Consider the following 13056-nt stretch of genomic DNA (forward strand, 5'->3'; position numbering starts at 1 on the left):
ACAAGTTTAAGAGAGGAAAACATGGATGGAAAAACAAATTTCAGTTTTCAAATTTTCTGAATTCGTTACATTTGATGCAGAAGGAAAATGATAAATGTTATTATTATTATCATTATTGAAAATTAAGATAGTCTGTTTCCACATAAAAGATTTCATAGAAGAACTATTCCAGTGCTTTTAAAGCAGAAGTTGTCCCTACAGAGTCCCAGCTCCTCATTCATTTGTTCCTTAGTAAGCTGTGTAGGCTTAAGGCACTTCAGAGTTGGAAAACGGTGTCTGATTAGAAATCAACATTTTCTGTCAATACTTCACGCAGAAATTTTTGCTTTCATAGAGAGTGAATTTTTCATTTACAGAAAGCATGCCAGTGGAAACTTCTTGGCCAGCTCCACTTTTGACTGCTGACCCTACCTCTACCATTGATTCGTCTTGTGATGTACGATTAATCCCTTTCAGCTTCTAGGGGTCGCAGCTGCCCTTAGGATAAAACAGATGCAGGGGTAGTACTTTGAAGATTAGATAATATGTGTATGAAAGTTCTAGGATACCAAATGCTAAGAACAGGCCTAGGAGCTTTAGCAGTCTTAAGATGAAGCCTTTGTAAACTTCGTAGAAATCCTTGAGTTATGTGGTCTTTCAGTCATTCTGTTTGGAGTGCAGTAGCTGATTGTTATCTGTGATAGAGCTCCTGAGAAATACCATGGCTAAGTATCCTTTACCTTAAATCTCTTCATAGTGAATTAGGTCAAAAGGTTAATGACAGATCTACGTGCGACTTTTTGCTTTCTGTTCATAGATATTTCAGTAACCATTTTCAGCTTACAGATTTTATGACCTTCCTGCCCCTTGTTTTTCAGAACATTTGCACTCAATACTTAAGGAGTTATTTTTAGCGATGTGCAGCTGTAGTGTGCAGCACTACAAGCAAAGGAGCTTCCCGACTCAGAGATCAGCTACTCAGTAGCCCTGGCATTAAATCAGATCAGCTTGGTAGCTGCTCTAAACTATGTTAATTGATTCTAGCCCACCAGGGGACTTCCTACCATGAGGACCAGTTACGACATGGAAAATACTTGGTAGTCCTAAAGTCACAAGGTGCAATGGGAGATGCTGGAAGGGCTGCAACACAGGGGAAAATGGGGTCAGAGACATTCAAATTACAGCTTCTATGAAGCGTCAGTAAAGCAGGCTAATAAAGGACAATGATGGTGAATTGACCTGGAAAAAAAAAACCTCCCAAATTTCTGGGACTTTGTTCTGAGAAAAGCTTTGACTATTCCACTCATAGCCAACACCTAGAATGACAACAAAAGTTTAAATGGTGTTTTCTCAATGGATAGCAGGTTTAGTTTTGGTAATTTCTAATACAATTGCTGAATATCCACAAATGGATAATGTGAAGGATATATAAACTTGCAGTATTTTTTTTTAATTAAGCTTGTACTGCCTGTATATAACATTATGAGGTTTACACTTTATTTGGAAGAGGTATGGAAAATGATAATCACTTACCTAAACACTTAAGGTTTAACTGAAATTAAGGCCACTCTTAATTTGATTTTTGTTAAAGTATAAAGGAGAGCAAGACATAATTTTAGGTAATCTTGAACCCAACAGTCCTTAGCCAATCATCTGTGTGACTTTAATGCAGAGCAAAATTTGGCCCTTTAGTATTCAGGAAGGTTTAGGAGGATTTAGAGGCAGTTATTAGCATTACCTTCAGGAGCTTGAAGTCCTTTCCATTTCTTCATCTGATCATTTTCTTTGCCTTTAGAGTAGTGCAAAAACTGCATCTCAGTTAAGACAAGATAAAAAAATCCTGCTGTGCATTTATTCCAAGAAATGGAAAATTAGAAAAAGAAGGAAAATTATGGGGAAGAACTGCAATGGAACAGTAGAAAAATATTCAAAATGCAATTGTAAGAAAATAAATTTTCCAAAGTACCTGATATAGGTTTGGATGGTTGTACCTTTTCTGTTTATCTTCCTCCCTTTAGGGAACTACTCTTCTCATTATATGCAACTCAAATAGCTCTTCTGAAAAAATATGACTTAGAATTCTACATTTTCACTGTGGTTATGGCATCACATTGTACTACATCATAGCACAGTTTTTTTTTCTTATACTGTATGGTACATAATGAGATATAACTATATCACTCAATGCAGCAATTAAAATGTTAAAAGGATGTGCCTGTTTTTCTATCTCACCTTCCTATCCTTTTAGCAAGTAGCCACTTTTATGTTTCAGTAGCTGGTTAAAATTGAATAGCTTCCATCGAAAGTCATCACAGTTCACAATACTTGCGTGTTTCTACCCATTTCAAACAAATCTGCATTTTATAGCCTCATTTGTGGTTGCATTCAGCAGTTTAATAGTAATCAGGAAATGAGTGAGAAGTCTTCCATGACTAAACAGCCTTCCAAAGAAAGTGCTGCATTCTTCTCACATCCTTTAGAAGTAAAGAAAAAAAGAATGGAAAAGTTCAAGTATTATATATCACCAGGAAGCTAGTTATATTCAAAATGCAAATATGTCCCCAAATGAAAAAGTGAGCTGCCTGCCAATGCCAGTAGTTTGTAGATTCATTTCCCTCAATTCACTCTCAAAATTTGATTGTTTCTATCCAGTGTTACTCTCCTGTTTTACTGATGAGTATAATGTCAGCCACTCTTTAGCAAATTAGCATCAGGTTGGCTATCTGAATTTCAGATCAATATCACTGCTGCACCCCTAAGACGTGATATAAGAAAGCTTCTGTGCAAAGGATTCATCTGATGTATGTAGCACAAAATGAGCTTTGTCAAAGATGTTCCTTACAAAGAAAAGCCCAGCAGAAAGTATGAATATGTCGCAGCAGTGCTATTTTCCCATAGTAAGGAGTAACTTACATAGGTAGTAATTCTGAGATCTCTTACAGCTTTGTAATGGTTTAATATGACCTAAAATTAATCATAGCATTTGACTGTATAATGGGCATGGTTTTCTTTCATCAGTGAATGCACTTCTCGATTTCTGATAATCTGTGAGTCTCTGCAGCCAGCACCTTGTTACCAGTGTGACTGGTTACATGTGCGTGACCATTACACGTGCAAACGCAGCATCTGCCCTGAACATGACAAATCCTTCTTAATGTTCTGCATGCAGCTGAAGCATATAACGTGCCATATTCCCTGAAAACTCAATCTTTTGTCTTCATTAATAGGCATCTAATATCATGACACTGTTTCCAGGTACAATCCCTCCACTCATTAAGTCAGTTGTGCAAAGTGAGGAAGGGCTGGCAACCAACGAAGGGCTAAAGATGCTGGTGACCATCTCCTGTATCTTGGTTGGGGTCTTGCTGCTTTTTGTGATGCTGCTGATCGTGCGGCGGAGGAGGAGGGAGCAGAGACTGAAGAGGCTGCGAGGTAAGATGAGAGCTGTGGCACTTATGTCTACATATGCGTACCGCCGAACATGAAAGTACAAGTGGGGCTGCATGTGACCAAACTGTTCAATCCCCAGTTGGTATAATTTTCCTACAAGATGTAACAGACATGAGGCAACAAAGCATATGTGTTTTCTACAGAAATTCTTTCTTTTTCTTTTGGTAGTAAGTTTCTAAAAAATCACTCATGTATGTATTGTTTTTATTTTGCATGGGGGAAAGGACAATAATTGCCATGTGTTGGTGTTTGTTTGTTTGTTTTCCTTTTTTTGTTGTTGTTTGTTTCCCTTGTGAATGGTCTCAATAATCTAAAATCATATTTTTTTGTCAAAGGATAAAATCCGATGTTCAGAAGATGGGGGGATTTCAGTTTTCCAGCAGATGCAAACCGTGATTCCCAAATTGTAAAGTGAAAGTAGTCACATGTTAGTAGGTTAGAGAGCACAACCAGATATTCTCAGATTTGTTACCACATCTTTTTCCCTATGATGTGTTATAACAGAACTCTTACAAGAACACTTCATTGTTCACTGACCTTTCATTGTCACTGATCTGTACTTTTCTCCAAACCTTATTAAAATTCAGGTGTTTGCTATGTGAATAAGTTTTAGAACTGTGAATTTTTTCAACTTTATCAGTCTTCTAGTAAATACCCCTGGCTGAGCCACAACCAGGTTTTTGACCCTTGCAGTGTGCCGCTTCCGCACTTGGCCCTGCATGTTTTGCACTAGCACGCAACAGCAGACCTTACACTGAAGGTATTTGGGAAAAAGCCTTTCAAATCACATACTGAATAAATAGTAAAGCAGTTTATCACCTGCAAAAATAAGTCTAATCATTTCCAAGAGCCACCAAAATGTTTAGTTACTTGTATTTTAACCAAAATGTGATTGTGATATATATTAAAGCCAGGACCAACCCTGTGTATTCCATCTCACCTTAGCACCTACGTGTCTTTCTTTTGAGTCTCCTTTTGTCTTTTGTAACAATATTTTTGATGTTTTTACAAAGAGACAGGGATACAGGGCTTTTAGGCATGGGCAAATTTGTAGATCAAAGAGGACAACTAGCCTTATGGTTCATACACAGCTCTGGAAATCAGGGCATCTGGATGCTTTAGCTCGTATAATAAATTTCTCATTCAAATCATTTTAAGTCATTTACCTCTGTGCAGTTTTTTTCACCAAAAAAAAAGTGGTAGGTTAAGGGTGAAGAAAGTATTATCTTATCTTGTCAGAAATACTGTGGAATTCCATCCAGTAACAAGCAGGATATTTTGAGTTCCTTGGCTCCAGGAAATGATGGCTATGCACATTTAGTTTTTCATGGTTTATTTACAAGTATTCATAGATTCTTGAGTTACAGTCCCTTAAGAAGGCTGATGATCACTGGCCAGTATGGCTTTTGCATAATGTAAGACTTCTCTGAATTATTTCCTCTAAGAATATAGGAATTTCAAAAAATATCTGAGCTTCACTTAAACATAGGCAGTGGCAAAGAATTCATCAGTACTTTTGGTAAAAGCCATCAGGATTTAACTACCATTTCTGTAAAAGCTATGTCTCACTACTTATCTGAATTTGTTAAGCTATGGCTTGACATCCCAGCCATCTGGTCCTGTTATACTTCTGACTGATGTACAAGGACTGAAATTCATTTTTGTATCGTATTTTCAGTCTCTGAGGGTATTCCTTTTACATGGTGGTAACCAAGTAATTTCTTAATGTTTTAATTGGTAAATGAAACAGATTAATCTTCTTTAATTTTTCTCTGTAGTTTTCCCATCATTTATTAATTTCAAGGCTTTTATCTGGTCCCTTTGCAATCTTTAGGTAGCTTTCCTCATCTGTGTATGCTAGAAATTAACATAATCTTCCAGCAACAGACAGCATCAGATAGAGAGGTAACAGCCTTTCTTCTTTCCCTTCATGGTCTTCTGTCTATATCTGCAAGGATCACCTTTTTGGGTACAGCATTGTTTTAAGAATTTGCATTTAACATCTTATCCCTTGAGAGCATCCAACAATTCTCTAATTACGGTGCAACAGGATAACATTCTCCATTGTATAGCTATGGTGTGTATTCTTGATATATGACCTCATACAAGTATCAACAGATACATTGCTAACTTGTGGCCAACCTACCTGATGATCCAGATTGTTATGCCTTAGTGACCTGGCATTTTCATTATATTTTAGGTACCTAATTCTTGTGTCATTTTTAAACTTTTATCAGATATTATTTCATTAACTCCAGACAACTGAAGTACCAACAGTGTTATGTCCTATGGTGCATGATGAAAATTAATATTAAACAATGATTCTCTGCCTAAAATTGTGTTTTGGATACGTTGAAACTCATGTAAAATGGCTGCTGTGATAATTTTTTGTATCATGCTACTTTGCTACTAAAATATTTTGAGGTACTGAAACTTTGCTCTAGAGAAATAACTATAAATATAAATACTTTAACATTATTTAATCGTATCTCAGTGAGAGTTTCTTCAGTGTCATCAATTCTCAGTGAATTTTAATCTCATTTTTAAAAAATCAACTTTGTTGCCCATGGCTGATTGACCACAAGTTTATATTGCTTGGCCTCAATTATTCCAACTACTTTAATTCATTTCATCAAGCTTCATTCCATTTTTTTCATCATTTTGCTCATTGCCCAGATCAGATAGATAGGACTTCAGTAATTCATTTTTTTTTTGTTCATTCTTTTTGAAGACTGATCCCATATTAGCCATTTTCTGCTCTTCTGGAGGTTACTTCATGTTCTTAACGTCTTACTGACGATCAGTATTGCTGTTCCAAAGAACTCCTTAGTAAGTTCTCTAAAAAAATCCTGTGTACAAGTTTTTCTCATCTCCTAACTAAAAACCTTGTTTTGCTCTAGTAGTTGTTGTGTTCAACTTTCATCTGAATTAGTTTTGAAATTGAAATCCTGTCATTATGACTTGATATGTATCACCTGGTGGGGTTTCTTTGAGGCACAGGACTCATTTTTCCTAAATCATGATTCCACCATCAACTTTCCTCTAGTCTACATCAGAAATAATAGTTTCCACAGTGGGACCTTCTGAAAGAATTGATACAAGTTACAGATGTAATTCTTGCTATTGTGGCTCCAGTAGATGTGTTTTCTTTGAACCTGCTTGACAAAGAGGAGTGGGAATTGCAGATTTATTTGCAGTACATTCTGTATGCAAACATTTGTATCTGTGCTTATTACAATGGGTTTGTGACTCCAGTTTCTGTGGGGCAAATGTAGCATAAGGACAACAGTCTCTCCATTCCTAATCCTTTTACTCCTTGTTTTAGCACGTAGGGACAGGCAACTGTTTCCTCCTGTGTCACGCCCAGTATGATTTATTTCTTGAGGAGTACTCTGTTTAGAAAGAAAGCTTAGTTTTCAGCAAAGCCTTGATTTTTGCTCAGTTTAGTAGTTCCACAGGTCAGGCCACAAGAAGGTCAATTGACTGCTGGAGTTCATGCAGCCATTCAGTAGGTCAGTATATATTATAACAGAGAAACCTGATGACTTACCACTCTTTCTCCTTACTATTAACCTAGCTCCACTACTACCATAATAGTTTTCCCTTTGTTTTTAAATCCAACTCACCTTAATCCAAGCAGAAAGTATCAGTGCAGCATGATAGTTCAGAAGTGCCAGCATACGAGATAAAACTGTATCACGGCCCCTGATTTCCCAGGGGGCAAGCCAAATGCATTAAGAATTTTAAAGGTGGCTGCCCCAGCAAATGGAATTGAGGGCTGCCGCTGGGTCCATGCCTGTCGGCGCAGACGTATGTCAAGCCCACGGTGAGGAGCAGTTTGTCTTTTTCACTAAGGTATGGGTGATGCTTGGCTGGAGCAGGAAATCATCCCCTTCACTCTGTCATTCATGGCCTCCCTGAGCCCTCTTTTGCCCACCTGAAAGCTGGGAGATAGGATGCTGGCAGAGATACTGGCTCATTTTATGAAGAATTCTCAGTTTGCTGATCAAAACTGTAATGGAGGAAATACATATTACAATCCGTAGTCTATACTCATTGGTTTGTGAAACCAGCATTTCTCCTATAGCTGATGTTTTGCACACACTGTTACCATATTCAGTTGCTTTTAGGCTTCTGGATTTTGCTTTGACAGATACATAAGATCCCTTATCTTCTTGGGATATTTGTTTCGGTCCAGTCCTACACCAGCCTGTGTGTCCAGGACAGTCATCATTAACTATAGTAATGCTGCTGACCATTGTAACTATCTGCTTGAATAATTAGTATATTCAAACCCTGCTGATGGAGGGGTTTTTTTTTCTGCAGTACTTCCTTATTCAGCTTTTGACACATAACATGATCTTGCATGATGCCTCATGTTATTTTTGATTGAAGTTGCACAATCTCCTTTGCATCTCTTTGAACAAGAATGCATATATGTTAATGTGCATTTGAATATGTACCATATACATTTAATGGTGAGGACATAACATTTTTTCCAGATGCAGCATGGAACACAGCTGTATGCTGTGCAGCACCTGAGAACATATGAGGGAGATATTTTGTCATTTAAACAAAACTAAAAAGCAAACTGAATGACATTGGGCCAAGCAACCTTCAACTTTGTCCCTTCACCTTTTCTTGAGTTGTGAGTTACTAGCACAAGTATCCATAATCTTCACTTAGGGGGGCAGCAATTGCTTCACAAAAGCTGCTAGCTGAATGAAAACAATATTTGCATGTTAAATCACCCTTATTATATGTGTCAGAGGGAGAATGTGTGCATAGTGTCTTCATGATCCTAGCGCTGCTAGAATAACAAGAAGCATCATAAAGTTTGCTGAAAAAAACATGACATGGAACCAGAGCTACTTTGTTTTTTAAAGCGTTCTTCAGAAGAACTGGATCCCTTCCTGGGTCCTTAGAAGTCAGTAGCAAAACTATCTCTAGGTCATTTAGGAGCAGCAGCGGTATTTTTCTTTCTGACTGATGATAAAGACATTGTCTTCTACTATACAGTACCACTTATAAGAGTGTTAATAGCAAAAGGCAATCCCAAAGAAAGTGAAAAATAGAAAGTCTGAGTGCTTAAATGGAGCACTGTTTGGGTTAGATGGGACATCTCAGATAAGAGTCCTTCCCTCCACCAGGATTCTGCCATGCTTTGTGCTGAAAAGGGATAGGAGAAGGTTAAAAATAAAGGAGTGGAAGCACAGAATTTCAGCTTCTCCAGTAGTAGGTGAGGAATAAAGCTTAAAACAGGCAAGCTGGTGCAGTGTCAGAGAAACAGAATGTAGAAAGTGGATGGAAGGGGTTTTGTTGAGGTTTTTCTATGAATACCTTTTAAAAATGAATGCAAATGTAGCCAAAGCAATGCAATAACATAGTGGTTTGTTTCCGCCTGTGTCCTCTGAATTTTAAAGGCAGGATATTTAATAGGATCACAAGCAAGCAAATTGTTGTAGGTGTAGGAGACCCAAGAGGTGATTAAGGAATAAAAAGGTGAGATGGAGAAAGCAAAGACAAATTCAGTAAATGGCTTGGCAGGTGCTGGTAGATTTACAACTAGCAGATAAAAGAATAAATTAAAATTTCATGTAATAGGAGAGTTGCTTGAAGACTTAGAACTTGGAACTGTTTTCTTCTCAGATTTGCTTCCCTTGGTTGCACAAAAGGCTGCTTTGTTGCTGTGTGATATACTTAAGGACTCTGGAGTCAGCATTTTTAAGTGAGTTTGTTTAGCGGCAGACTGCAGAACAAAGCATAGCTGTCTATTTTTGCTGAATAATACTACAGAAATTATTATATTATGTTGACAAAGTTTTACGGAAAGCTGCCTGAAGAATACTTGGTGAACCAACCTTCAGCTGTGTCTTTTGATCTGAGAAGTACCAGAATAATTATATCCCCAAAGGATTTTATGGTAATAATAACAGCAACGACAACAACAGGAGGAATATTGATCCTTCAGCAGCACCTCATTTTGCAGGGCTGACCCATGTGGGAATAAGCCACCTTCTGTTTTGTGCATAGACTGTCCTCTGAAGACCTAGTAGCAGTTTTGAATTATTGCTAGGGGAAAAACACTCATATTTGAGAGCAACCAAACAAGTTAACTCCTTGGAGACCTCCCTTACTCAGACCTCCATGCAGTCAGGTTTGGTTTGGAAATGGCAGGTTGGCAACTGCTCATCCAGCTTGGGTTTGGCTTCTGCCCAGAAATGGATGTCAACATTTTGTCTTCTTGCCTTTTCTTCCTTCCTCACCTTTTCACTTGCTAGCTGTGGCATGAAGGAACAGAGATCCCCATTATTGGTTAAACTGTTCCTACTTCTAATAAGTTTCTGTAGTTTTTTCTAGTTAAGCCAATGGTAGCTTGTACTTCTCTAAGCATCTTTGGTGCTACTGATCAATAAACAGGGCTGTCTGGGGCAGAAATGCAGTTTCAGAAAAAGTAGAGACTTCAGAGATGATTTTATTCTTGCCACTGATCTGAGAAACAATCGTGGTCTTAAAAAAGGCTAATTGAAATTACTTACTTCCTAAGAATCAAGCTACCAAATAGATTTTCATTTGTGATGACATTTCTTCTATTTTCTTCTAGATGCAAAGAGTTTGGCTGAAATGCTTATGAGGTAAGAATAGACTTCATGTTTTTAAATTGAAAAATGTCTGTCAACTATGGCATCATATTTAAAAATTATTATAGGAACAAACAGAGAAGTAAACCTTCTATTCCTAAGTCCTTTTTCAAAACACACCATTTGACTGTTTATTAAGAGCTAGGACACATTGCTGGTTAGCAACGGGGGAAAAAAAAAAGACAATTTTGGACAGTATCTGTGAGGGAATACAATGGTAAAAAACTGAGAACTCTGTGTTAGTAGATTAAATTATAGAAGCTATGTAGGTCCATTTGGACATTTTTCCTATTCAGAAAAACATTTTCATAATACGTACCAAAGTAATTGCTCTTCAGAGAACATCTGATTGAAGGCAGTAAGTGCCTGGATGTGAATATCTCAAAACTTTACAGTTATATATATGTAATTCACTATTGCTAGCTGCTTATACCCAAAGGTATAGAAGAGCAGGTAAATCCATTTATTATTTTTCAGTTCTGTTCCATTAGCTCAGCATCCAGAAATCTAATTCAGTTGTTGAATTGCAACAGAATGACTATTCTGGCACCACAATTCCTTCAAAGATGGAAATTTCATCTCTTCAATGTTTATTGTTTTGTCTGGGGAGAATATTGAACTTTAAAACTGCTGCATATATTTGAAAATGGGATCACCAAGGGTTTATTTTTAAGTTCAAATGAGTTTAAGTTCAAAATTGGTTTTCTAGAAGATCTTTTTATTTTTAAGCAACAAATTTGAGAATGTCATAGATATTTTACCAAATGAACTGTAAACTTCCTCACCTGTGATAAACTTCACCTGCTATTGTAAGAATATACTTTCCAAAGACATGGTGACAGATGGTTTTAGTGTAAACTCAGCTTTAAGCCAATATATCTGAATAGTCCTACTGATGTTAACAAGACTGGTCATGCAGGCCAGGTCATACCCTTCCTACCTGCCAGTTAGAAATCCCTGCTAGCAGCAGATTGCAGGTTTAAGCAACTTCAGGAAGATATGCTCTGCTATTTTTCACTGTTGCAGAAAACAGCACAGATTAGCATATGCAGCAAGCCTGTTCCCTAAAGAAACCCAGCACAGACTGGCTGAAACTCCTGGGTGAAGATAGTCAGTCCCAGTGACAACCACACATAACACCTCTGCAAGGCCGTTTCAGAGTCTCACTCCTCTGACGCTCAGAAAACTCTATCAAACTGCCAACATAAGTGTCCAGTTTTGACCCATTTTTTCCTCTGGTGCTGTCAACCTTCAAATTAAAGAGCTTCTTTTGCCCTCCCCACCTGATGCACTCAGAGAGCAGTCAGGTTCCTTCCCAGCCTTTAGTTCAGAGTTGGTTTTCTAGATAACTCATCTGCCACTGTTTCTTTTTGCTTTTCCTTTTACCGACATTGAAATATGATCAAGTCGGTTTCCCCCATCTCATTTATTAACAAATAATCTTGTTTTTATTAAATAGTCATATTTTATATTTCTCTTCTAAAAGTGTGAACAAAGGCAAATGACTACCAAAACAAGACTTTAGAGGAAATAGGGGATATAGGCCTACATTTGCAGGCACGTCATAACTTGGGGCTCTCAGAATGATGCTGTATAGGAGAACCTGCTTTCTACAGGCTAAATGCTGTGTCACTTGTGATAAATATGATATGCCTCCAACTGAAACCTGAGCTACCCGCCATCACTAGATGTTCCTGAAGATTTAGCACGTTAATAATCAAAGGATAATAAGGCCTCTCCAAAGCAATAGTCACTTATTATAAACCCCATGGTATTTTATATCTTTTAGATTTCACCAAAATCTGCTGTGATAAAAATATCAAAAAAAGAGGGTATGCTGTGGGTTATGCCTTGACATTTATTAATTGGACAGAAAGCAGAAAAGATGATTCCCTGCTTGGTAGGAAGGTGTGAGGATGGAGAGAGCTTTGCGTATCTTCCACTTTGAGGAGATTTCAATGAGCATGTGTAAAGCTGATTAAGAATGGAGCTTTAGTCTTTGCTTTGAAAGTCGCTGGCTTTGGCTTTGTTAGTCAAATATCTGGGGAGCAGGATAAGCCCCAGTAGTTAGCAGTTTAACAGGAGCTGCACAACTTGTTGCTGGTACCTTAAACTAGCAAATAAAATTTCCTGCTGCTGTACAATCACAGCTTTTTTATGTTTCTTTCCCGTGAAAGCATTGGTCCAGCCAACTTCTTTGTAACAGTTCACTGTGAATTAGTATAGCAATCAACTGCGCTTTCTAATTTTGACCACAACGTGAGGAAACTTTTCTCCTCAAATATCCCTCTGTCAGGCTGCTTATTTGCACAATTTAGTTTTCCGTATGTTTTTACAACAACCGTCTTAGACATCAGGAAACTGTGACGTGGCCTCTCTGCCAAGGATCCAGAATGACTTTGGGTTTTCAGAGCACCATATTTAATCCCTTTACATAACTAGCTTGATTGGTTTAACCCTCTCCTGTGCATACAGACAGTCACTCAAGTAAGTATTTTTTTATTAAAGATCCAGAAACATTATTTAAAAGGCAATGTTCTTTTAACTATGTACACTCTTTCAAAATACATTATACACTGTACTTGCTCTGGAAAAAGGCCCATTTATCCACAGACTGTACAGAAAAGCTGTACTTAATCAGACCCAAAGGCCTACGTACCCAAGTATCTGCCTTTCATAGTGGCCAAAAGCAGGCACCTGGGTAGAGTAAAAAACTACAACAAATATGTACTTGTTCCCCAGACAGGCTCCCAGTCTCTGACAATTTGGAGCTCAGAGATTCATTGAACCAGAGGGAATGAATTGTATTATATACAGATCCTTACAAGGTCTGTCAGGTAAAGAACAGCCATAGCACGTGTTTAAGTTTGGGAATTTTATATCTGTAGGTTAAGGAAAATATAGGTAGATGTGCTTCCTCCCTTTAAAGAATTAATCATTTGACTCCTCATCCACCAAACTGTTACAATACTCTGATGCCTGAATT

General features: G+C 37.7%; 1 protein-coding gene across 1 annotated transcript in view; it reads left to right on the plus strand.

The window, feature by feature from the left end:
• Nucleotides 1-13056, plus strand: part of DSCAM (DS cell adhesion molecule) — a 412072-nt gene that overhangs the window by 365876 nt on the left and 33140 nt on the right. The window contains exons 28-29 of the mRNA XM_075034798.1: nt 3235-3411; nt 10034-10064. Coding sequence (XP_074890899.1) covers nt 3235-3411; nt 10034-10064 — 208 coding nt within the window. The remainder of the gene's footprint in view (nt 1-3234; nt 3412-10033; nt 10065-13056) is intronic.

Source organism: Buteo buteo, chromosome 8, assembly GCF_964188355.1.
Source record: "Buteo buteo chromosome 8, bButBut1.hap1.1, whole genome shotgun sequence".
Lineage (NCBI taxonomy): Eukaryota > Metazoa > Chordata > Aves > Accipitriformes > Accipitridae > Buteo > Buteo buteo.